The 25,744-nt window shown below is 53.4% G+C and overlaps 2 protein-coding genes across 4 annotated transcripts in view; one reads left to right on the forward strand and one right to left on the reverse strand.

Annotated features, from left to right (window-relative positions):
* The window catches only part of Dnai1 (dynein axonemal intermediate chain 1), a 71,045-nt gene extending 48,806 nt beyond the window's left edge, over nt 1-22,239 (forward strand). For 2 of the 3 annotated variants that reach the window (XM_059254142.1, XM_059254144.1), the window contains 8 exons: nt 8,636-8,883; nt 13,616-13,705; nt 13,815-13,905; nt 14,494-14,633; nt 16,091-16,239; nt 16,335-16,434; nt 19,010-19,195; nt 21,931-22,239. In XM_059254142.1, coding sequence (XP_059110125.1) covers nt 8,636-8,883; nt 13,616-13,705; nt 13,815-13,905; nt 14,494-14,633; nt 16,091-16,239; nt 16,335-16,434; nt 19,010-19,195; nt 21,931-22,029 — 1,103 coding nt within the window. In that variant the 3' untranslated portion in view covers nt 22,030-22,239. The remainder of the gene's footprint in view (nt 1-8,635; nt 8,884-13,615; nt 13,706-13,814; nt 13,906-14,493; nt 14,634-16,090; nt 16,240-16,334; nt 16,435-19,009; nt 19,196-21,930) is intronic. The other variant, XM_059254143.1, reaches the window with a different exon arrangement.
* A 50-nt stretch (nt 22,240-22,289) lies between these two features.
* Enho (energy homeostasis associated) lies at nt 22,290-24,209 on the reverse strand. The gene is made up of 2 exons (XM_059255726.1): nt 24,056-24,209; nt 22,290-23,086 (listed from the first exon to the last, which is right to left on the reverse strand). Exon 2 carries the CDS (start codon nt 22,925-22,927, stop codon nt 22,697-22,699), a length of 231 nt encoding a protein of 76 aa, XP_059111709.1. The 5' UTR covers nt 22,928-23,086; nt 24,056-24,209; the 3' UTR covers nt 22,290-22,696.
* Between the last annotated feature and the right edge of the window lie 1,535 nt (nt 24,210-25,744).

Here is a 25,744-nt window from a genome sequence, read left to right on the forward strand (position 1 = left end):
GGGAGGAGTTGGTATTTGTCCTTCCTCTCAGGGAGGAGGTCTTGGAGCTGCTCCCGGCCCTGTGGTCTGGGCTGCCTCTGAGGGTGCCCTAAATGCCTGCTTTGTGTCCCTACTCCTGAGGGTAAGCTGCTGCCAAATGGGAAGCACCTCCCCCTCTGGCGGGAACTACCAGATTCTTCCCTTCTGCGGCAGCTACCGGGCCTGGAACAGAGCCTGGGGGTTGGGCAGGCCCTCCCAGCAGAGGGTGTGGACCCCCACGTGAGGCCCAGGCCCGATGCTTGAGACTGAGGTGAGAGTGTGGGAGCCTCCCCAGAAGGTGGAGGAGAAACCCCACAAATGGCAGCCCGTCTTCTAGCCAGGGTTAGAAGCAAGGTCATGTGGAGGCCATCCACTCGAGGTAGCCTTAGTCAGAAAAGGTAATGCCTTCCCCGAGGGAATGGCCTCGAGCTGACAGGCTCACTGGCCTCCTTTGGACAAGCCCTGACCTAGGAAATGTTTCTTTGTCTTTCCTTGGACTTTTGAGGCCCAGGCCCAGTGGTACTCACAGGCAGCTACAGACCTCCCTCTGGAGAACCACTTCTCCTGCATTGGGAGGAGCACCCTGTGATCCCCAGGAGCATTTACACATCCAGGCCAAGGGCACTTTCCTGCCTGCCCCCTGCAGACCCCTCAGAGGGCCCGAGCACAGCATGGGAGATGGGACAGAGACGGTGTTGTTTGCCGCTGTCACTGGCACAGGGGTCGCTGGTCAGCTTTCAGGTGATCATCTATGCAGTACCAGCCTCAGGCCTGAGCAGGGCCAGCTGAGGCTGGGCCTCAGAAATTCTGCAGTGGCTCCTGAGATCACCTGGGGCGTCCTGTGTTTTCAGATGCATGCTTCCTACAAGCTGAGGCAGCACCCCGCTTGTGGACGGGTCACCGTGAGGGGCAGCTAGTCTCATCGACCTCCCTCACAGTCTTCAAAAGTTCCCAAATACCAACCCCCCAGGGGAGAAAAACTGCCCGAAACAAATACTGACTGAGAATTTAGGTTTATTGCTGAGTTTCATCCTAATAAGCACAGTCCAGGCCTCTTAAGCTTCCTTTCCTCCTGAAATTTAGATGTTTATTCTGTAACCCAGGCACAGAAAAATTACATAGTGTCTTAGTTAGGGTTACTCTCGCTGTGAGAAAACACCATGACCGAAGCAGCTGAGGGAGGAAAGGGTTTGTCTGACTTACACTTCCACATCGCTGTTCATCACCAAAGGAAGTCAGGACAGGAACTCACACAGGCAGGAACCTAGAGACAGGAGCTGATGCAGAGGCCATGGAGGGGTGCTGCTTACTGGCTTGCTCCTCATGGCTTGCTTAGCCCGCTTTCTTACAGAACCCAGGACCACAAGCCCAGGAATGGTACCACCTTCATCAATCACTAACTAAGGAAGTGCCCTACAGGCTTGCCTACAGCCTGATCTTACGGAGGCCTTTTCTCAGTGGAGGCCCCCTCCTCTCAGCTGACTCTAGCTTGTGTCAAGTTGACATAAATCTAGGCAGCACAAGCAGGACAGACATATATTCTAGGAAGGACTGGGGCCCGTCACATCCTTAGGACATGGTTTCCTGGGGTTAGATATGGGGCAGAAGAGGATAGGAAGCCAGGCATGGTGGCACATCCCAGCACTCAGGAGGAAGAGGCAGCAGATCTCTGTGAGTTCAAGGCCAGCCTGGCCTACAGAATGAGTTCCAGGACAGCCTACAGAGAAACCCTGTCTCAAAAATCACCCGAGAGGGGAGGGGGGGAATCCACATCTGCTTTCTCACTATGGCTTCTGGTACCAGCATTCTAGGCTGCTTAAAGCACAGAGTTCAGGCTCCACATTCCCAGCTCAGAGAGAAAGAGGTTGTCAGCAGGTGAAAGGGGGTGCAGGGATATTGGGAGACAAAAAGAGTCAATTCAGGAAGAGATGGTCTTGGAACAGCTGGGATGTGACTGTGCCAGCCTGTGAGACCAAAGGGGTCTGTTCCAGCTCATTAGCCAGCGCACAGCAGGGAAATGGAGACTCCTCAGGGTCTGTCAGGCAGGGATGGCACAGCAGATTCGAGAAACTCTGTGTGGTCCTGAGGCTACCCCACAGGAGATGAGGCAGGAAGCTTCCCAGCAGGCCCCATATTGGAAGGGCAAAGGAACCAGCTGTCCTCCTGCCCAGTCCTTCTCGGGGGCAGCGCCTCAGAGGAGACCAACAGCAGCCCTAAATTCCAAACACTAAACTCAGTCCTGCCCGGTCCCTTGAACTTGCCCAGGCCAGAGATACACTCATAAGGGTTTAAATCTTTCCCCATCATTTATTTGTCAGCTTCACTAATTAAGCCGTGTTAATTTCATTTACTGAAAATGGAAATTCATCCACCTCATTTCTCCCTGGTCACCCTCCACACACAGAATCCATCACTCCTTAGCTGCAGGCTGCGTAAAATTTACAGGACTAATTATGTTGTCAGGTCTCTTTGTAAATACAGTCCATAAAGGCCGCTGGCTTGCCGGGGTGCAGTGCAAGGGCATTTCGTTGTTAGTTTAATTACTGGTTAGTTATTTAGCTTCTCAAATGTTTGCCTCATTTTCCCTAAATCAAATTAAATGTCCCAATTGATGTATTCTGTCTCCAAGGCCTTGCTCTTATTTCCCACACCGTTTAAATACAACTCCCAATCTGACAAGGATGCCTAGGAAAGCCCATTGCCTGAGAGCCCGAGCCCGGCTTGTCTGGTGCCTCCGGCCATGCCTGAGGTTTGGAACTTTCCTGGGATCAAGACCCTTTTCCATGGCAGCCTTGGGCTGGTCCTCTGCCTGTGGAAACCCCAACGCAAGGGGGCATTTCTGTTTCCAGAGTCCGAGGTGGCAGAGTGGGGGGCGGGGTGGGAAACGGGGAGAGTTTCACTGTTGTTCTCAGAAGGGCTGAGGACCACTGCGGGCATTCGGGCATTCGTCTGACGTCTAGAACTGCGTCTGTATCACCCAGGAAAAGGTGTCATTGCTCTGACTCCTAAAATTAGCGTTCGGGCCGCCCTTCCCTGAAGGCCTCTGATGTTTGGTTCCTGTTGCTGCAGCAGCAAAGGGCCACGAACACAATGGCTTAAACACCACAGTTCTGAGCTCTGGAGGCCAGACTCTCAGGATGGATCACACCGAGTTAAAATCGGGTGTCAGCAGGACTGTGTTCCTTCTGGAGGCCCCCCAGGGAGCACCTGTTTCTTTTTCTGTTTCCAGCCTCTAGTGGCTGCCTGCATTCCGTGGCTTGTGGCCCTCTTCCAGCCAGCAACTGCATCACCCTGACATCGGCTTCTGCCGTCATGTCTGAGTCTCTGACTCGCTTGCCTCCTTCTTTCCCTTATAAGAACTCTTATGATTACATCAATCCACCCGGATAATCCAAGATAATCTCCCCATCTCAAGGTCTTTAACTTAATCACATCTGCAAAGTCCCTTTTGCCATACAAAGTGACATATTTATAGGCCCTAGGGATTAGGATGTGGACATTTGTGGGGGGGCATTATTCTGCCTACTCCACGCCCCCTCCAAGTGCCTCTTGCATGACTTAATAAGGGAGCCATCGAACAGCTGCTGCCTTGGAACCGGTCCTAGGCTGGCCTTGTTTGGGATGCCGCAGTACGAGAAGACGCCTGCCAGCCAAGGCTGGCATGGTATCTTTGTCTCTGCAGTTGGCACCTACTTCCTAATGACCACTGACCTGGTGTTAGCCTGGTGCCCCAACATGCCCTCCACCTGCCTTGCTCTCCGTGAGTCTGGAGCCGTTCCTCTGCAGCCAGAATGCTCTGCAGTGCCCACCCCTCATAACCCAGAACTGCACGGGACAGGGGTGGTAGTTATGGGTCTGAGGCCCCCAGTGATAGATTCCAGCTAAAGAAGATGATGATCTGTGTTGCTCACTGGATATTGTTTTGCCAGGGCTCCAGGAGCAGAACTGAGGACAGTCAGAACTTTGGTCTACGGTAGAATTAAGACAGGTACATGAAGCCAGGCCTAGTGGCCTAGACATGTAATCCCAGCTACTCAGGAGGCTGAAGCAGGATGGCAAGTTCATAGCCTGCCCCCGGCCACAGAGTAAGTTTCAGGCCAGCCAGGGCAACTTAGTGAGATCCCTGTTTCAAAAGAAAAATTAAGAAGAGAGCTAGGCTCAGTGGTGTAGTACTTGCCTAGATTGGGTCCCCAGTAAGAGTAGCTGTCTGTCTGTCTGTCTGTCTCTCCCTCCCTCCCGATCCCTGAGATGGTGGTTTTAGATGATAAGGCTCTGTCAATAGGAGTTGATTCTCCCCCTGAAAATCTTGAGGATCACCGATGGGAGCATCAGGGAGGCCATGGGGACCGAGCAGCAGTGGGGTTAGCAGGAAACAAACTCGGTCACCAGAGAGAACGAGACGTGTGCTGAGATGTGTTCCATCTTTACCTTAATCTTTTTCCATTCTTTATACTGATGGTGGGAAACAGCACTTTCTTGGAAGCCAGAGCCCTAGTAGCTGAATGTTCTGGAAGGATTCCCAGAGACTATCAAGACTAGTAGACTTCCTCACTCCTAGACCTTTTCCCTCCCTCTGTCCCACTGTCTGTTATACCTAGCCACATGTACTTCTGAAATCTCTAGAATTTTTTCATTGGCCCCAAACTGGAGTCTTTGCCTTATTATACAAAGGGAAAGCTAGGTGACTCCCATCTGGGGTCACTGGAACTAGAAAGTCTGCGGCATTAAGAGCAAAGCACCCCCAGGAGAGAGATCCAAGGCTTCCGATCTCATTGGTAACTGAGGCACTCTGTGATCCTAGTGTCATCCTGAGACTCCTGGTGACTTGGTTCCTGGTATACTGGGAGTGTTGGGCAGCTGAGCAATGACATCATTGGGCTTCTGGTGCCCTGGCTGGTGATATCATTCTAAGATGTTTGGATGACTGGGCAATGATGGCACTAACAGATGATGCCACGTGAGGACCATTCCTGGTTTGAGTAGTAATGTTGTCATTTAATGGTTTCTAGATAAGATGGTGATATCATGTGGGGTTGTTGGGGGTTGGGGCTGTGATGTCACACTGAGTAGACGTGTAAAGTGTGACTCAGAGCTCAACGAGCCACTGAGGTCAGGAATGAGGCATTCACAGTACAAGAGTCAAGAGGAGACCCCAGTCAGATGAGGCTTCTCTCTGCTTTCTCGATGTATTTTGACAAAAGGAGCCTTGAACTAAAATTCACAAAACACGTATTCTAACCAGGACTAGCAATTGTGCTCTGTATCAAGGAGGACTCCCTTTTGGTGGTGGCAGTGGGGTGAGACAGGGTTTCTCTGTGTAGCCCTGGCTGTCCTGAAACTCTCTCTGTAGACCAGGTTGGCCTCCAACTCTGCCTCCTGCCTCTGCCTCCCAAGTGCTAGGATAAAAACGTGCATCACCACTACCTCGCAAAGAAGACTCCTTTACTTGCAAGTGACGGAGACCTCTAAAGCCAGGTGGAGGAAGTGGGATTGAATCCCAGCATGCATTTGACCATCACACTAGCGTGATTGGTTGTTCTTTGTGTACCTTATCCATGACATCTGCTTCTCTCTGCACAGCCTCTCCCTTTATCATGCTTCACTGCCCTGTGCCTTACACACTGTCTAGTCCACAACCTGGAGGTGTGAATTGGCTTTGCCAATAACCACCACACTATGCTGGCTGGCTCTGCCCCTTCCTCTGTCCTCTTCCATGTAAAGACCAAATTACCAGGCCTGGCAAGATGGCCCAGCAGGTAAAGGTGCTTGCCACCAAGTCTGACTAAGGTTTATCCCTGCAACTCAGAGTAGAAGGAGAAAAATGACTCCTACCTTGTCCCCCGCCTTCCACATGCTTGTCATGGCATGTGAGTGCCTCCACACACACAAATGAATAAATGAAAACAACTTTAAAGACCAGGTTAACAGAGAAAGAGAAGTTCAGCTATTGAAAGGATACCATGTGGCATGTACTATGCATGCACGTAGACCGTTTTCCCCTCGGAGACTCAGTTTTTCCACGTATAAGGTTAGGAGGCCTTAATAGCAGCTTCTTGTACCAGTGATTCAGCGAATCGGTCAGAGGTACTAAGCAGCCTAGGGCTCCCTACCCGCCTTTGCTGGCTTCAGTGGTTGTGAGCACTGCATGTCTACAGGAGCCAGCGGTGCCTGGAGTTTGTCTAGAGAAAGGAGCTCACCACCGCTGCCTATCAAGGGGCCAGGCCCAGTGTACTGCACTCCGCCTCACCAACTATTGCTTCAGTCTGCCGTTGCCCCTCTTGCCTGTCCCGCTCATACCCTGCGTCAGTCTTCTAGTGTGGAGGACAGATTGCAATCAGAAGCCCCAGTGGCTCCCCTCCAGCTGGTGACCTTGCAGGGTGAACCAGGAGCGGAAGGTGGGAGGTAGAGGGAGGCAGGCCAGGTGCTCAGGGTCTGCTTGATGAACCCAAGAAGCAGCAGTGGCCAGTTCTAGCCCTTCAAGAATGGCAATGGCCTTGGCCAGATCTAGGTCTCTTCCCTTGGAGAACTAATCCTTAGGGCCCACCCAGAAGTTCACAAATGGGCATGCCGCCAGCTCCTCCCTGCCTACTTCAAGGCAACCCCCTACTATGGCTTTGGCTTCAGGGTGTTGTGGGGTATCCACCAGAGAAGAGTGCTTGGACGTGGGTTTAAGCCAATAGAAAGTCTTTCTTAGCTGGCAGGTCACTGCTACACTGGATGCTCAGGATCCCAGGGTAGCACCAGGCCCTTGTCAGGGTGAGCTTTTAGGCACAAAACCCAAGTCCTGGGTTGACGCACCTCAGTAGCTGGAAGCGGAACCACAGAAGCTAAAGAGCAAGGTTAGTACATTCAGAGACTTTCCCAGAACTACAGACTCTGGCGGATCAGGTCTTTGTTTTAGTTTTGGCAGGTGGAGCTGTCTACATGCTGAGTTTTATGGCCTGAACGGCACCTCCATCAGTTGTGCTGAGGCCTGGCCCTGTTACAAGGGGATCTTGAGGCCCCAAGCTGGCTTCCCCTAGGACAGAAACATTTTCCTTCCTGCGCCACCTCCTCCGTGGCTCCGGCTGGACCCTAGAAGCTTCCACTGTCAATGTGGTTCCTCCCTGCATGCAGGGAGTCTAGAGAAGGTTCCTGAGCAGAGCCTCAGGACTTGTGATGATTCATCCCAGCAAAGGAAGGTGGGCTTTTCCATAAGCCTGGTCTTTGCAGAGTCTCTGGGGTGGTAATACCTGGGGTGATAATGGCTGAGGTCATGTCCCGAGTCCGGGGACTGTGTGGGATGCCTTAGAAATAAGACAGAGAGAAATGACTAACCCAAACGCGTCAAGTTGGCCTTGCTTTCCATATCTTCCCCACACCACTGAACACCTCAGGACTGGCTACTTTGCAGTTCATGGCCAGGCTCTGCAGCCATTAGGCTAGAGGAGGAACAGGGAAAGTGGAAAGGTCAAAGGCTGCCTGGGGTAGGATGTACAAGATGGAGGACCGTACTAGTCTGTCTTCTATCCTTCCAGCTCTGGCTCCTTGAGCTTGGTGAGGCTGGAGGTCTGGACAGCAAGAGAACCGGACGTGAGGGCTGGGTCTTTGTGCTGCTCAATAGTCGTGTATCAGGATAGTCACTACGAATGCAGGAGATGACGTGGGCAGGTCGGGAAGAGGACCTTGCTGAGTGCCCCATCATTGATCACCAAGATCTGCTCTGGGGCTGAGTGGGCCTGTGGAAGCCTGACCTGCTTGGCTAGAGACTTCCAGATACTGGAGGTCTGCTTAGAGCCTGGGCACAGCTGCTCTTGGGAACTGTGGGGTAAAGTTATGAGGAGATGCTTACAGGTGACCAGCATGGGCTGACCTCAGACAACAGCAAGCTTTTGTTGCTTTGTCCTGCTTGCTGAGCTGGAGACCGAAATGGGGGCTTTGTGTACACGCGACCCCCTCCCCCACCTCCTGTTCCTCTTCTCCCTCTCTCCTCTCCCCCTTCCTCCCTCTCCTCCTTGCTCTCCCTCCCCCTGCTCTTCCTCCTCCTTTCTTCTTTCTTCTTTAATTTTTGAGACCGGGGTCTTAACTAAATTTCCCAGGCTGGCCTTGAACCTGCAATCCTCCTGCCTCAGCCCCCAAGTGTTGGGAGTACAGGCCTATATCCCCATGCCTGGTTAGACAGTAGCACACTAGTTCATGCTTACTTCCTATCCTTGGCTGAAGATTGGGAGGAACGTGGGTATCTGGGTATGTATTGTACAGCAGCCTGCCCCTAACCTGGGTATCCGAACCCCTGATGAGGATACTACGCCTCCTGAAATCCACTCCCATTCTTCAAACAGCAACAGTCTGAGCTTGCACGCCCCTGTTCTGTGCCCTAGAGAGACTAGAGAGTGACTGTTGATGACTGGCCTAGTCACCTTTACCAGCTGTTGGATCTGTCCATCAGAAGAGAGGGCCAAATTCACACTTCCACTTCATAGTCACAGAATGAAGGCCAGAGAGGCCTCCCATGTTCCCTGGCCAGCACAGCCAGGTGGGGCCCACTCATCTGGTGGGGTGCAGGCAAGCCCCCCCCCCCCCCCCCCCCGCAGTACAGATGGGCCTTCACCTGCAGTCTCCCATCTTCCCTGGGTAGATGACTTCATGAAACAGAGCCGGGGCATGCTGCTGCTCTACAGTATGAAGAACCCCAGCTTCCCAGAGTACATCTTCAGCAGTGAGAGCGGCATCATGTGTCTGGACATGCACGTAGACCACCCCTACCTGGTGGTTGTGGGCTACTACGACGGCAACGTGGCCATTTACAACCTCAAGAAACCTCATTCACAGCCCTGCTTCCGTAGCACCTCCAAGTCTGGCAAGCACACGGACCCTGTGTGGCAGGTCAGCCCAGGGCCTGGTGGGAAGAGCATGTGGGCTCTGGGGCCATGAACGAGGGACCTTGGGGAGGAGAAAACCACGAGCAAGGGGCTGGGGACGGCAGGTATCCAGCCCAGGAGCTGGATATGAGAAGGGGCAGAGAAGGACAAACGTGAGACCCAGGAGTTTTCTTTTAGAGCTGGAGTCTATGGAAGGTGGTGGCGCACGCCTTTAATCCCAGCACTTGGGAGGCAGAGGCATGGAGGTCTCTGAGTTTGAGGACAGCCTGGTCTACAGAAGGAATTCCAGGACAGCCTGGGCTACACAGAGAAACCCTGTCTGGGGAAAACAACAACAACAAAACAAAACAAAACAACAAAACAAAACAAAACAAACAAAATACAAAGAGCTGGAGTCTGCTGCCCATGAGTTCTACCATGAAGACCTTGGCTGTCTGCCAAGACTCACTTGCTGGTGTCATCAGTACCTCAGCAGCCAGAGCTGACACCCCCAGGACTTCCGGTTCAGATCCTTACCTACAAAGTTCCGGGACCCAAAGGGACCCTCCTCTGCCACCTGAGCAAGATTTGGGGATGTTCCCAGATAGGAATGGCACTGCCTGTTGCATGCCCTCTGGGGGGCGCTGGAGAGTCTGGTGGGCAGTCGGTTCTGGAGTCCGAGTTGTAGCATCCCTCTCTCTAGGCAGGTTAGGCAAGGCTTCTGTCTCACTCGGAGAGCAGACCTTCTCCACTGTGTCCCAAAGGCTCCACCTCTTTAAGCCATGGAGCACCCTCATGGGCAGGTCTGAGAGATTCTAAGGCTGGATTTCTGCCTCAAATTTCCCCAAGTCTCTGGGCTCTTCAGGCAATACTCAGGGCTCTGTCTTCCTCTGCCCTCGTGCCCCCACCATCTTTAGGCAGGTGTTTTGTGCTCACCTCTTCTGGCCCTGAGTCCATTGCCCCCAGTATGGGATATGCACTCCAGATAGGCCAGATCGGAGAGTAGGCTTCCTAGGCGCCGGGACATGGCACCGTCTCAGCTTCAGCTTTTCCCCAGAGCCTGGGGCGAATGGTGTCAAAGAGGAAGCCCTCAGGCCACATACCTTTCTGATCTCACTCTCTACAAAGCAGGGCCGAGAGGTTCTGTCCACCCGAAAGTCCACATTCCAGTTCATTATCTCCATGCACATGGAACTCTCCAGAAATGAAGAGGATGTCACCAAAGACTTCAGAGCCCTTGACTCTGCTCCCCCAGCCTAGACAGCCCAAGGCCAAGCATGAAGCATCCATAGTTGACTTGACCACCCTCGCCCTCCTCAAACCCAGGATTGTGGGGCCGATCCCGACCAAGCACCCTGTTCCTCCCCTGCCGTGTTCTCTAAATCAAATAGCAGAGTCGTCGCGGAATACTCAGTTTACCTGGACTGGATGGTCTGCTCTCCTCTGTCCTGCCAGGAAAACAGGGCAGCTATGTTTGCAAAATCCAGGCTCAGGCTACAGTCATGGCACGTAACCTGGAGAGGAGCCATCTGTCAGTCATCTATCCACTTCCTGTTTCCTTCTTTTCCTCTCATCCCCTCCATCATCCATCCATTCAGTAACTCCTCCCTGTTTGCTCCTGTAGTTGCTGAGAGGCTGAAGGGACTCTGGGGGCAGGGCAGACCTCTCCGTGCTGAATGTGAGCGTGCAGAGAGGGCCGAAGGCGGGAGGCCACGAGCTCTTTCTAGAGGAAATAACCTCTGATCTGGATTTTTGTTTTATTCTATTTTTTTGAGATGGGGTCTCCCTGCATAGCCCTGGTTGTCCTGGAACTCACTGTGTAGACTATCCCATCCTTGAACTCACGGAGATCCTCCTGCCTGTGTCTCTGGAATGCTGGGATTAAAGGTGTGTGTCACCGCACCTGGCTCCTGATCTGGATTTTAAAGGATGTCACTGTGACAAAAGGAGTCCCTGGCAATAGTAAAGGGCCTCAAGCATAGTGGCCCTCTGGGGAACAGGACATCATTCAGAGCATGTGTGAAGAGGGGAGGGGAGAGCTGAGGAGGGGCAGGCACCCAGGCGGGAGTGTGCTTAGCTTGGGCATTACAGCTCAATGGTTTTCAAATAAAAGTACAATATATAGATGAGAGCAGAACCGCTCTGATAAAGCCAGGGCCTCACTTCCCTACGGTCCCTCTTGCGGTTCTTCCCGGGGGGCCTAAGACATCCTATGAGCATAGTTGGAAAATCACCATCATCGGAGGATTCGGGTGGAGGTGTAACAGTCACGACAGTGGTTTGGAAAGGCACTCCGGCTAGAGCGTGAGAATTTTTGAAGGCTGGGGAAGGGCAGAGGTAATGGAGATGGAGATGGAGATGGAGTGGGAAGCTGTTGGGGCAGGGGCATCAACAGAAGGAGGTGCTTAGACACGGGGAAAGGGAAGAGTCGTGTTGCTGGGATTTGGTGTGCACTCCGGCTAGAGCGTGAGAATTTTTGAAGGCTGGGGAAGGGCAGAGGTAATGGAGATGGAGATGGAGATGGAGTGGGAAGCTGTTGGGGCAGGGGCATCAACAGAAGGAGGTGCTTAGACACGGGGAAAGGGAAGAGTCGTGTTGCTGGGATTTGGGGTGCCCAGTCGGGCATCAGTAGATGTGGGAAATGGCAGGGAGGAACATGTGTGACCAGAGATTAATAGAAAAGGCAGAGGGGAAGCTCCAGTGTGCTATTAGAACCCTGGGGCTTTAAGACAAGCCTGACTGGTTGAATGACATGTCCAAGACCTAAGAACCAGGTCCTTCTTAAAGGGACTGTGCTGCGTGTCTGGACACAGACTTCATTATGGACTCAGTCGCCAGTCTGGGGCAGTCTGTTGTGTTGGCCATAGGAGGCCACGGGAGGCTGTGGAGCCAGGGTTTTAAGACTGCTCCTGTCCCGTATTGCACAGGCTCCTTCCCTAGGTGGCCCGCACGGGTGCCTGAGCCCTGATCAAACCCTACTGTGAAGCCTTAACCAGGAACACTCGTGCTGTACAGTTCTAGAAAGAGGAACAGGAAGAAAGTATGAGGGGAGACTGGTCCAGTGCTCTGTCATAATCAGATAAGGGGAAGAAGAGGAATTCTGTGAAGTGCTCCCCAACTGGTCCCTGGGTCCTCACTGATTCTCTGGACCCTGCTGGTAAACCTTCCCTCTCCACTTTATCCCTTCCCTCTCACCTCCACTGTAGGAGTGCATGTGTAATTTGCACACACACACACACACACACACACACACACACACACACACGCACACTGGGCATGAGGCTGCTAAGTGGGGTGTGAAATACAATTTCCATGAGTGCTGGCGTCTGCTCATTAAACACTTCCCTTTGCAGCTCCCCTGCGCCTCTTACAGCCTGGCCTTTGACATTTTTGTCCCCTCCCCACTTTAAAGGGACCGTGCATGCACAGAAGGGGAAGTGGGCTCAGGATCCGTCCACACTGTGCGTTACCGCCTCTGCAGCATTCTGGCCTCCCCGTGAAAGCAAAAAAGAACCCGCTACCCAGACAGGCCCAGGCAGGACTCAGCCTTGCCTCCTGCAGCGACTGCAATCTGATTCACCAGGCCTAGGGGCTGGATGGAGAGACCGCCCCCCCCAGCAGCCATGGTGACAGCTGCGGTTGCAGGCAACGGCAGTTACAGTCAACAGGCCTGGGTTCTTGGCCTCCCTCTCTGGACCTCAGCTTGTGACAGAGGGAAGGGACTGGACGGGGGTCCCAGCATGGGGGGTCTGGAGGGAGTCGGAGGATGGAAGGCTCTGGGCACCCAGCCCCACCCCGGCTTTCTGGGACTTGGCTTGGCCAAGCCTCCACATCTGGCAACAGAAACTTGAGCCTCAAGCGTGTCATCTTCATAAGACAACAGCTCTGTCTCCAAAACACTTTCCCATATGTTTGCTTCCAGCCCCGAGAAGACGGGAGGGGCAGGATAATTAACCCGGATTTGCAGATGGAGAAATGCAGCTCAAATCTGGGATTTGGGAGCAAGATTCTGGGAGCAGGAGCTGGTGTCAGTTTGAAGGTGGGAACAAAGGAGACTTTCAAGAGAAAGGCCAAGCCTAGAAGAGGGGACCGACTCCCTTCCCTCACCCACTGAGCAGGGAACAAGCCCTACAGAAGCTTGCAGCCCACCTTCCTAGGACGATGGTAATAATGAGGATATTAGCTAGCTAGAGATTTTGTTCGTTTTTTTGAGACAGGGTCTTGCTGTGTAGCCTGGGCTGGTTTAGAACTCATGATCCTCCTGCCTCAGTCTTCTGAATGCTGGGAGTCAGTTCACACAGATGTCATCAAACTGAAGGTTTGCTTCCATTAGCTGGTATTTTTTTGGACATTTACTGTGGGCAGTGTTCTGAAGATTTTACACACACTTGGTCTTTTTCTTCTCACATGTTCTCATGACTTCCATTTCATAAGTGAAAAACTAGTTGTGGGCTCTGACCTTTCCATGGCTGAGCGGGGAGATTAAACCCAGAACCAGAACTTCCCATAACTAGACTGCTGGAACCGAACGCAGAAAGAAATTGGGTACCACTACTGCCAAAAGCGCATCCTAGGGCAATGCTCTGGCTGGTACTGTGGCCCCCAGGTTGGAAACAGAGCTGAGTGAAATGAGACTGGGAGGGCTCACTATAGAGTTCTGGAAAATGGGCTCCCAGAACTTGTAGCTGAGCCCCGCCTGCAGCCCTAACTCAACACCCTAACAGAGTTCCAAAACCTGTGGCTTTGTGATATTTCAGGTCAAATGGCAGAAGGACGACATGGACCACAACCTTAACTTCTTTTCTGTGTCGTCTGACGGCAGGATTGTGTCATGGACCCTCGTAAAGGTGCCTGTTTCCCAGATAAGGGTCATGGAGGGGTGAAGTGGGAGGAGCTAAAGGCGAAGAGCTACTGAGCCAATCGCCCCTCCCCCATCCCCATCCTCTCTGACTGCAGAGTGAGCTGGTTCACATAGACGTCATCAAGCTGAAGGTAGAGGGGAGCAGTACCACAGATATCCCTGAGGGGTTGCAGCTGCACACTGTAGGTAGGAACCCCAGCCCTCACACCTACAGCCCCAGCACCCCAGGATCAGTGACAGTGGCCGTTTACCTTCCCAACGCTCTCCCCTCCTTTGTACTGGAGCCTAGACTGGAGGAGACAGAAAATGTTATGGGTGGAGCCCTTGACCATTGGCACACACCGCTCTTCAGGCAGGTCCCTTCCCATGTGCAGACCCTGCTCTTGTTTATGCAGATCAGGTGCTGCTCTGCAGATCCATCCCTGTTTATGCAGATCTAAGCCCTGTTTACCCAGATCCTGTCCCTGTTTACTCAATTCCTACCCTGTTTATGCAGACTCTATCCCTGTTTGCACAGACCATGTCCCTGTTTGCAGACCCCCATCCCTGTTTACTGTGACCCTGACCCTGCTTAACTCAATTCCTGCCTTGTTTACCCAGTCCCCCATTCTTGTCTGCAAAGTCCGAACTGCCTAGGGCAAGCAAGCCCGTGGTCCAGTGTCTGTTTTCCTGGCCTGAGCCCAGCCCTTACAGCCTAGTTCTTTTTGTCCTGCACTGGGCTGGGTGGGAGGTTCCCTGGGAGAACCAGGCTAAGTCTGCCCCTCTTCTTCCAAGGCTGTGGCACTGCCTTTGACTTCCACAGGGAGATCGACTACATGTTCCTGGTGGGCACAGAGGAGGGGAAAATCTACAAGGTGAGGCAGCATGCCGGTCAGCTCCTCACAGGGCCACTTGGACCTAAGCACCCAGGGAGGGTATAGTATTGAACACATCCTGTTCTGACACCATCTAGTGTTCACTCTTCTGGAAGCCTTTTGTGGGGGAGAAGAATGCATTTCTTCTTTTTAAAGTTCTTTTTAATTGTTATTTGTGTGTGTGTGTGTGTGTGTGTGTGTGTGTGTGTGTGTGTGTGTGTGTGCATGTCATAGTGTGCATGTGGAGGTCAAGGGACAACTTTGTGGCGTGTGGGGCTCTAACTCAGGTCTTCAGGTTTGGTGGCGAGCACTTTAGCAACCGAGCCATCCTGTAAGCTCTTTTTTTTTTTTTTTTAACATTTATTTATTTAGTGGTGGTGTTGGGGACACATGCATGCCACACACAGTACGTGTATGGAGCTCAGCAGATAGCTTGCAGTTTCCCACGGGTTGCACTCTGGTCACCGGGCTCAGCGGCAAGCACCTTCACTTGCTGAGCCACATCTCACCAGTCCAAGAATGCACGCGTGTCTTGGTCTGCTTGGCGGCCGGAAGAGGGGCTACAGTCAGGGAAGGTGATGGAGAGTCTGGAGAGAAGCTCAAGCCAGCCTCTTTCCTCCTCTCCTAAGAGGCAGACATGGGAGTAGGGCTTGGGGGAGCTAGGCCATTCTGGGCAGACTTCCTGGAGGAGATCTGAGCTGGAGCCCAGCTTTGAAGGCCAGGTATCCAACAGAGTCACCTCTGAGGATGAGGTGCATAGCCATCAGCAGGACCCAGCCTCGCAGCCAGTTTTCTGCCGTGGTTGTCTCAGTGTTAGTAGGTGAACATCCCTCTGAACCTCCATCGTCCAGAAATAGCTTTGCTGTGAGCTTTTCTTAGGCTCAGAGACTCAGAATGTTAATTACAGACAGCCTCCCGGGAGCCCCAGAGGCCCAGCCCGAGTTGGTCTGAATGCAAAAGAGGTCCCCACCCCCTCTCCACCCCTCCCTGTGGCTGCCGGAGAGAGGCAGGGGAAGGAAAGACTGGCCACTTTGTCTCCTGGAGGGAAGGAGAGAGGCTTGCTGGCCAGGGCAGACACTGAATGGGAAATCTGAGTCAGTCGGCTCCTGGCTCCACACCTGCTCTTACCTGTACAAGGCGGGCGCTGCTTACTGTGGCCTGGATGATGTCTGAGCTGCAGTAAACCCGTGGCTCTGTCTACCAAGGCTCTAGCATGGACAAGAGATCAGGCTGTGCCCCACCCTTGACGGGGCGTGAGACCCACTTTGCCTTGCAACAGAGAGAGAGGTCACTTTCTGGTCAGTCACTTCCCTTCACCCTCCAGGAGGGTTCCGTGCCCAGCCCGAACCCCAGTCCTTCAGTGCTTCCTCTTCCTTTGGGAGGGGGTGGTGGTGCGCATATGGACAGACAGGCTCAGGTGCTGGTCCTCTAGGGCCCCTAGGGGAAGGTTGCCGCTGACTTTTCTCTCACTGTTGATCTCAGCCTTCCTGAATCATCCATCCCCTTCCCTTCCATAGTGCTCTAAATCCTACTCCAGCCAATTCTTGGACACCTATGATGCTCACAACATGGCCGTGGATGCTGTGATATGGAACCCATTCCACACCAAGGTCTTCATGTCCTGCAGCTCTGACTGGACCGTGAAGATCTGGGACCACACCATCAAGTGAGGGGCCTGCCTTGGCCCTGCCCCATGACCTCCCCGCGGCTCTGGCACTATGAACCCCCTGTGTTACGGACTTGACCTTTTTGTTACTGCAGGACCCCCATGTTCATTTATGACCTGAACTCAGCCGTGGGTGACGTGGCCTGGGCACCATACTCTTCCACGGTGTTTGCAGCGGTCACCACAGATGGGAAGGTGAGTAGTCCTTTCTCACCCTGCGGAGCCACCATGGAGACCATGAGGTGCCTCAGGGTCTCTTCCTAGAGAGCCCACCACATGCCACCCCAGGTCAGTAGGGGGTAAAGAGACAGGGGACTATGTATGTTAAAGGCCAGGCTCCGCAGGGAAGTGTGGAGGAATCCTTCATCACAGGGGCCCTCAAGGAAGGACAGGAATGTTCACCTTGGGGAACAGGCCCTCTGGGGAGCTGAGGTACCATCCAGAAGTCGTCTTCCTTGAGGTCTCTGTGAGTGAGTTAGAGGATGCCTAGCCTCTGGGCCAGTCACTGGTCTGTAAGGTAGTGAGCACCCCCACCTCCACAAGTGTCCAAGCTGGTCTGAGGAGCTTTAGTAGAATGTCACAGAGACTCAGAAGCCACCTCGTGTGAGACTGTTCTTAGGTGCAGGCTTGTTTTCTTTATGGAATTTGATATAACCTGACAAGTACCTGTAGCCCCAAGGAAAGAATCTGGCGATTAAGGCATCATCCTCACGTCAGTCAGCCCCCCATGAACATGTTATTAAGGGCCAATGTGGTGCTCCGTTCCAGGCTAGGATCTGGCAATTCAGGCACCTGCTCTTATGGAGCTCACATTATAGTGGAGAGGAAGACAAAAACAGGCACTGAAATTCCCACCAGGTTAGAGCAGAGGACCGAAAGAGGGTGGTCCATGGATCAAGTGTTGATAGCAGCGTTATTCATAGTGTCAAACAGTGAAAGAAGCCAGTGTCCATCAAATCACGAACAGCAAACAGTGCCGTGTGTGTGCAAAAGGATCATATTCAGCAGACAAGGAACATATATGATAACATAGATGGGTATGAAAAGCATATGCTAAGTCAAATAGGCCAGACACACAAAAGAATGAATATCTGGTATGTCCAAAACAGATTTGTACCATATGCATCGTGTCAAGAGACAGATCTATAGAAATACAGAGTATATTTGTGTTTGCTTCAGATAGAGGGGTTGAGAAAAAAATGGGGAGTGACTGTTAATGAGTACAAAGTTTGCCTTGTGGGTGAAAAAAACACTCTAAAATTGGTTGTGATAATGGCTTGAAAAGTGAATATGCTTAAAACCAAGAAGAGTGTACGTTAGGTACGTTAAATGGATGAACCTTATAGTATGTGAATTATTACCTCCATAAAGCGTTATATCAGAGGAAGCCAGGATTGGGGGTACATGCCTATGCCTATAATCCCAGCATGCAGAAGGAGGAAGCCAGAGATCAAAAGTCTGAAGCTAGTCTGCATTGGCAGCAAATGCCAGCAGGCCAGACTGAGCTTCACAGGAAGCCCCTGAGGTGGTGGTGGGAGCCAGGCGGTTTCTGAGGAAAGGCCTCTTGGATGAGGTGAAGCTCCAATTGGGAGCTGATGGACGAGCACTAGCCTTTAGCTTTTTTCTTTTTTCCTTTTTGAGACAGGGTCTCTCTATTATGCCATCCTGCCTGTCCTCTTATGTAGACCAGGCTGGCCTCGAACTCACAGAGATCCATCTGCCTCTGCCTCTGCCTCCCCGAGTGCTGGGGTTAAAAGTGTGGGCCGCTGTGCTCTGTGGGAGCAGCATTATGAAGATGAGGTGGGGAAGCTGTGTGAGCAGGGAGGCAGCAGGACTCCATCCAGCATTCTGAGGTGTGAATGGGAATGAGGCCAGCCTTAGGAACTGAGGCCACACGCCTGGGCTCAGTCAGCAAAGGCAGAGGGCTTAGGATGAGAGGAAGGACATGGGCAGTGTATGGAATTTGGCTCCAGGGAGGCTGAGAGAAAAAAATTTAAAGGGAAGCCGAGGTACAGCATGGAGGATGGCTTGTGGATGGGCAAGAGCAGAAGCAGGGACACGGCGAGCTGTCTGTCACAGCGGGAGCTGATAGTGATTCCCGGTGAGGCAAAGATAATATCAGACATTATTGGGCACTTAGGCATCAAACTCTGAGCGCTTTGTATTTATTAGCTGGGATAAACCCCTGGCTCCGCCACTTACAAGCAAGTTAGCCTCCAACGGCTTCCAAATCCTCATTTATAAAATAGGGATAGTAACAGAACCGCCATATGGAGTGGTTGTGAGGGGTATAATTAGATGATCCAACCTTGTAACACTCCTGCCCAGAGCCTGGAACATGGTAAGTATATTAGACTGGATAAATGGTAGCTGCCATTATTGGTTCTTTTTATATGGCTTTGGGTTTCTTTGTGGTATTTTTATACATACATGTCGTTATAATTTGTTCTGTCTTCTTCCCTCACTGTGCTCTCCATCCCTCTGATCCCCCTTGCCTGTCCCTTTGTCCCCTCTAAGAGCCCCCCCCTTCTGCTTTCATGTCACATACATCCCATAGCGGCTATTGTTATTTAGTCCGCATAGACTTAAGATTTCTACACTTTTTTATCCTCACTCCCTCATCATGGAGGACAGCAAGCCGACATAAAGACCCTTCTGCTGTCGCTAGCTCGGCCATGCTGACCGTTAGCCTTCTGTAGGGCTTCCAGAAAGCCCGAGGTGGGAGACCGGGGCCCTGTTTACCCAACTGATGACACTAGCCTCTCCGTAGGCCCATGTGTTTGACTTAGCTGTCAACAAGTATGAAGCTATCTGCAACCAGCCTGTGGTGGCCAAGAAGAAGAACAAGATCACCCACGTGCAGTTCAACCCCATCCACCCCATCATAATTGTGGGCGATGACCGTGGACACATCACCTGTCTCAAGCTCTCTCCCAACCTGCGAAAGATGCCGAAGGTATGGGCTCCGGGAGTCCCCGCTGCCATCAAGAGATAGGGGGATGAGAGGGAGGAGCCGGGGCCACCCCAAGTTTCTGGCTTGAAGGATTCGAGGTAAGGATGGTATCAGTGCCTGAATGAAGAGGCTGGGGAAAAGGTTTGTGAAGTAACAGATCGGTTTGACCTGCTGCATCCTGTAGGGTCCAGGGGTGATTTCCAAAGAGTAAGTGGCCTTGGAACATGGGGGAGGCAAGCACCATTGGCTTACCGGAAGTGCAGGCTGTTGGGACAGGTCACCAGGAGAGGGACTCAAGGCTTAGCTGAAGCATTGCTGCTGGGCTTATAGAGTTTCAGCTCCAATGGTCCCTGAACTGGGAGCTGTGAATCTACCCAGGAAGGAGTAAGTGAGCCGTGAGCAGGGTAACTAGGTCAGCAGCCATGCAGGTCTCCTGAGTTCAGGATTCTGTTTCTCGAGTCTCTACTGGTGAGAAGAACCAGACCAGAGCCCAAGGACCCCAAATGTATGACACAAAGCCCAGAGCAATGCCCTCAAATCTATACCTGAGCCCAAAATCAGACTTAAGACTCAAGCTTCACAGCACAGGCCTTAGAATCCAGAGCCTCAGAACCCAACTTAAAAAAATACAGAACCCATTTGTATATGAGAGTAGAAATGGCCCTTTGCTCTCTGCCCAGCTTTGGGCCAGGGTCAGGGTCACCAAGTTGCCCTGACCATTGAACCTCCAGGGTACAATCTGAGGCATATACTGCAGTTTGGGGCAGGGTTTGGGTCTTGTCTTGTTCGGCTAGTCTTCTTCCCCAAGTGTTCCTACCCAGCCAGGGACTGTGCACCATCCTTTGGATACTGGCATAGACTATTCCCCACCATGGCCAGGGAGGCATGGGCTGGAAGTATGGACGGCCCGTAATTGTAGCCAGCTGGGGGAGGGGGTGGACTTGGCTATAAATACTCAGAAGGCTTGCTAAGCGCCTGCAGCTGTGGCCTGCAGGCTGTGGTGGGCTTTGGGGGTTGGGGGAAGTCAGGCATGGTCTAAATCTCTCTGCTGAGCCCAGCTCCTTGGCCTCAGGAGGGAGAAAGGAGGCAGCAATGTTTGTAGAACAGATAAAATCTGTTCTTAATTTAATGAGGGGCAGGCTTAAGATGGCAGAGCTAGACAGCCCCCTGGGAGGATGATGGTCACTCTTTAGGAGAGGGCCATAGCCCTGACACCAGGAGCGTGGTAGATATGAAGGAATGCTACCCGATGTGATCCTGGGAAGCAAGATTTATCATAGTTCCATCTCCTCACAAAGCAAGGGTCAGTGTGGCTGAGAGAGCTGAACTCTGAATCTGGAAACCTAAATCACCCAGGATCTGAGCAGGGACAATGGGGGCTAGTACTTGGCAGGATTAGAAGTTCCTGTGAGGTGACCCTGTCAGAGTCAAGTGATTCATACAGAAGGAAGTCCTCTGGGCATCCCCGCTGCCCTTTCTCTGGGAGCTGCAGATTCCCTGCTCTTCCCAAGAGGTCTCGACTCCTCTCCCGGGAACTTCCTCAGAGTGCCATTAGAGGTCAACTGTCTTTCTTTTCCTCCTGTACGGTTGGAAAAGTGAGGCTCAGAAAGGGACTTGTCCAGTCTCATGGGGGATCTAATGCAGCGACGGAACTAAAAATCAGGTCCCTTAAATACCAAGGGATGGGGTAAGGCTGAGAAACAGCTTAATGATGGAGGGAGAATGGGGAGAGAGGAAAAGATGACTGTCCTGTGCCTCCCAGAGCAGGGAGCTGGGTAAGTACAGACTGCGTGCCAGAGGCTGCAGGAGCAGACCTGGGAGGCGGTGGAGGGGTCAAGGCCAGAGGAAATTGGAGCTCTGCAGAGTAGCTGCAGCTAGATGGAGCCAGGAAGGCGCCTACTGCCTCCTCTGCACTCTCCTCTGACCTTACAGCCCCAGCAGGTGTGGCTGGGGCAGGTGCCAGGAAACAGTGGGCACAGGTGGCAGAGAAGAGAGAGAAGGCAGGAAGTGGCAGCTGGCCAGCCTGTCTCGGCACAGTCCACAGCCCACTGTCTGGACAGTAGGGCGAATGTGACTGGTGTGGCCTGCTACAGAATTTTCAAGCCTGGGGGCCAAACGTACCTGTGTCTAAAATTCCATTGTTTCAGGGCCCAACTTAGCAGTGGAGGCATTAGAATGTTTTGCAGGTGAGGGCAAGGGTCATAAACTCAGGATCTGAGATACAGTCCCCACCACAAGGAGTCACATGGAAAATTCTGTCTGCTCCCATGGGTCTCCTGGTACCACTGGCATCAAGTGGCACCCCTCCCCAAGCCTGTGAGGACACCTGTGGCCTAGTCCTCATCTCTCTCTCTCTCCTGCAGCACACATCTATCCCCGCTTTACAGGGCTGAACCTGGGTGGTCCTAACAGAAAGCTCCTGCCTCTCCCTGGAGCCTACAGCTCTCCATGGCCGGCTTCTGAGAGACTGAAGATAAATGAATGCCTTTTCCCAATCCTGCCCTTGCTAAGCGTTGGAGCTAGAGTTGGAGGTCTCCTCACAGGCCCTCCGATGAGCCTCTGAGTCACCTAACCTGAGTAGGGGGAGGACTGAATGGGAGTAGCAGGAATCCAATATTTACCGGGCAAGGGAGGGTCAGGGAATAGCTAGGGCAGGCTGGGCAGAGGAGCCAGTGGTGGCATCTAAAAAGAGGCAGCCGGTCCTTCACCATTCCCACTGGCATTTCCCCTCTCCCCAGGAAAAGAAGGGCCAGGAAGTGCAGAAGGGGCCCGCTGTGGAGATCGCAAAGCTGGACAAACTGCTAAACGTTGTGAGGGAAGTCAAAACCAAAACCTGAGCGTCTGGCCCGGCCCAGCCTCAGCCCAACGTGTACAGCGCTCTGCCTGGGCACCAGGGTGCCTAAGCACCAAGGATGTACCCACCCTGACCAAGTCCTACTATTTGCTTTCCACATTCTAGTTCTTATGGTCACAGCACTCTTCTCCAGGACCTGGCTCCCAACCTCCATTACACTCCCTTTACACAAATAAACCTGTTTGAAAACTCATACCTTTAGTGTTTTCTACCACACAGCCCCCAAGAAGAGGAGTCTCAGGGTAAGCCATAGTTCCATTTATTATCCAACAAACAGTGGGAGGACCAGAGAAGGGGCCCAGCCCGGACACCCTCCCATTATTGCCGTGGGTTCCAGTTTGCTTCCCCAACCTAGAGAGCCCAGAGGCACCGAGCTTAGGGATGTGAGCGGCCCTTGGCCCTTGGGATGGAGCAGAGTCCAGAGGGCCCTGGCCCTAGCACCGACTCCTGACCCCCACTCCAGGCCTGTCTCTCTAGGGCTACTCAGGCCTCTCTTGAGTCAGGCTGGTTACAATCTAGGCTGCTGGGTCCAGCTTCAAATAGACTGGACTCCAGATTCTGGACCCCAGACTGGCTGAACTCTGGGATCAGCTGCCACACTCTGACTCTGGTATACTCAGGTCCAGGACTCCAGGGTAGGCCAGGCGCCTTCAGGGCTGCAGCAGGTAGCTGCCTTCATGGCTAGGCTTCTGGGGGGGTGGTGCCTTCTCAGGACAGGGGCCAGGGCTGGAGTTGGGACTGGATTCCGAGAGAGAATCGACGTCAGTGGAACGGGAGTGGCAGGCCCAGCAGAGAATGACCCAAAGCAGCAGCAGCAAGAAGCCAACAAGGCCGTTGCAGACGATGGCAATGAGGGCCCCCTGGGAGATGGCTGCCCCCATGACAGGCAGCACCCTCAGGCCAGAGCAGAGAGCGGAGCTACCTCAACGGCAAGGCCCATGCCGAGGCGCAACTCCGGTATGGCCGACTTTCCAAGGAGGCTGTCCTGTCCACACACAGTGATTCCTGGGCAGTGGAAATGCCCACCTGCAATCCTGAGCCTGAGGAAGTACAGAGGAAAGGAGAGGGGGTGAAGAGGAAGAAGTGGGCTGAAGCCTGGGGGGGGCAGCTCCCCTCTCCCATCTTTGGCCTCTCAGGCAGAGGGCATTGAGTCCCAGCAGGCTCAGGAGCCTCCCAAAGCCAGGACCTCCATCCTCAGGCCTGGCTCTGAGCACCTGGTGCGTGGTGCCGCCCGAGTGGGGAAGCTGTAGCAGGCAGGCACCCTCTGTCTCATCCTCCGTGGGACTGGTGGGTATAGCCTAGCCCTGCCCACCAAGCTTCTAGCCTTCAGACATGCTGTTGGTGGGCGGGACTGAGGTGGCCCAAGGCCCAGGAGGAAGAGAATTACGACCATCATTGAGGAGGCTAGGGCATCCTCTCTTTCTGAGGGCTGCAGTAAGCGAGTCCAGGAAACCTGCAGAGGGTGCCGGCTCACACAGAAGGGAACTTTGTGGAGGCCCTGGCAGGAATGTGTGGGTCCTGCATATCCAAGGTTGTGCCGAGGTGTGCCTTTCCCTGGCACACACTTTGCCTCTCTGGGTCAGGTGTGTGTGTGTCTGAACGGTACACCCTCCTGTCCCTCTGTCCCTTGCTGGATTTGCATCCTTGTCCTTCCATACCTACCTCTGTGAAGGTGTGTGGCTGCCTATCTCTGTGTCCCTGTCTCAGAGTGTTTTGAGTGTTTCGTGTGTGTGTGTGTGTGTCTCATTTCTCCACCAGTCTGTCTCTGGGTATCTCTTGTCTCTTTTCACGACTCTATGTCCCTCTGCCCTCCAGGACATGCCTCTTCCTTTCTCCGTGGGGTCGGCATCAGGGGTTCTGTGCGTGTTGCATGTGTCTCTCTGTCTTTGTGTCTATCTCTCCTCCAAGCCGTGTGTCTCTGTCTCTGTGTGGGTCACTGTCTCTTCATCTCCGTTCAGGATCTCTGTATCTCGACCCCCTGCCCGTAGGGGAGGCCTCCCCCCCCTTACCTGAGTTGAGCCCGGTGCGCGCCCGCGGGAGGGTCCGGGGCAGCGGGATGCTCAGCGCCGACTGAGGCTCGAAAGCCTGCGGGCGGGGGGCGGCGGGAGGCGGGCAGGGGCGACGTCCACTCCCCGGGCCCTCCCCCTGGGCCGCGCAGCCTCTGCCGGCCGCTCCCGCCGGGGCGCGACCGGGCCGGCCTCTGCCGCGGGCGGTCTGCGGAGAGCGGGCACCTCCTCCCCCTGGGGCGGCGCCTCCTCCGCGGCCGGGGCCGCTAGCTCGCTCGCTCGGCGGCGCTCGGGCGGCGGCGGCTGGAGCGTCGAGGAGTTCGGCTGGGCTCGGCTGAGTTCGGCTGGGTTCGACTGGGCTCGGCCACGGCGGGAGGGAGTCGGCTGAGCTCGGCTGAGCTCGGCGGGCAGCAAAAACAGCGAAAAGCCCCGCCTCGTGAGTGGCCAGCGGCCTGCGGCCCTTCGGGGGCGGAGCCATCTCTGTGCCGCTGCCGCCGTCCAATTGGCTGGTCGGGCCAAGTTCCTGCACCATTGGTTGTGCTCTGGGGTGGGACACCACTGTCCTGGTGCAGGAGAGGAGGAGGGAGGGGCGGAGGGGGGAGGCGAGAGGGGGATGAAGGGGCCACTTTGTTTTGATTCATCCCTTGAGAGGGTGGAGGGCCAGGTTCACCTTTTTGCAGTGATTTCTTGCACCTTCCACACTGGAATGCACCCCTGTATGTGAGACATCCACCCCTCCATATCTGGGAGAAGTCTGTCCCTATTATCTGGGAAAAGTCCATGTGTCTCCACACCTGACCCTCATCTCTTATCTTCCTACACATCCCTTTCTCACTCCGCATTCTCACGTTACAGCACCTATAGATTGCCCCGGGTCCTAAGAACAGTGTGATCCCTGGTAACACAAGACCTTTGATGCGTTTGACTGATTTCTCGCTCAGTGTTGGTCACAGGCTTGTGCTTTGCTTGCTAGAGGGAGCCTGAGACACCTGAAGAATGGCTCAGCCCTAGCTGGACTAGATCCGGGCTTGGTGGACGCCCTGACTCTCTGTCCTGGTAGTTCTCCTGAGACCAAAGCACCTCGGACAGGAGCAATCCAGCAGGCCTTCCTCTCCCCGATCCTCACACGGCAGTGACGTTCTAACCAAGGGCTCTGGCTCACGCATGCCAGGCAATCATGTACTCGACCACTGAGCGACATTCTTAGCCCTCCAGGGATTCTTAAGTGTTCGTATCCGGGCCCTCTTGTCTCTCTTAAATATTGTCCATGGACTATCAGTTCTATCATGGTGGCTCCTACTGCCCCACATCCAGGCTTAACTTCTCTCTGGAATACTTACTACACTCACAGCAAAATGTCTACTGGAGTCGCGGTAGTGTTTAACTTTATGACGTTGGCAAATTTCTTGACTCTCCTAACCAGGGCTTTCTTCTCTACAGGATGGTTATAGTAATAGCTACTTCTCAGGTTTCTCACTAATTCATTTATACCATACCAACTGCATCAGCAAATGCCAGCTGACATAAACCCAGGACCAAGTGGCTAAAGGGCAGGCCCCCTCCTTCCAAAAGACCCCTGGAAACCTGGATACTATTTGAAAAGGAGAAAGAGAAGTATAAAGTAATGTGAACAGCTGAGTCATCTAAAGCTACTGTGTTAGAGGCTGTCTAAAATAAACTGTGGACCCCGTG

The sequence above is a fragment of the Peromyscus eremicus genome, chromosome 2 (assembly GCF_949786415.1).
Source record: "Peromyscus eremicus chromosome 2, PerEre_H2_v1, whole genome shotgun sequence".
In the NCBI taxonomy this organism is placed as follows: domain Eukaryota; kingdom Metazoa; phylum Chordata; class Mammalia; order Rodentia; family Cricetidae; genus Peromyscus; species Peromyscus eremicus.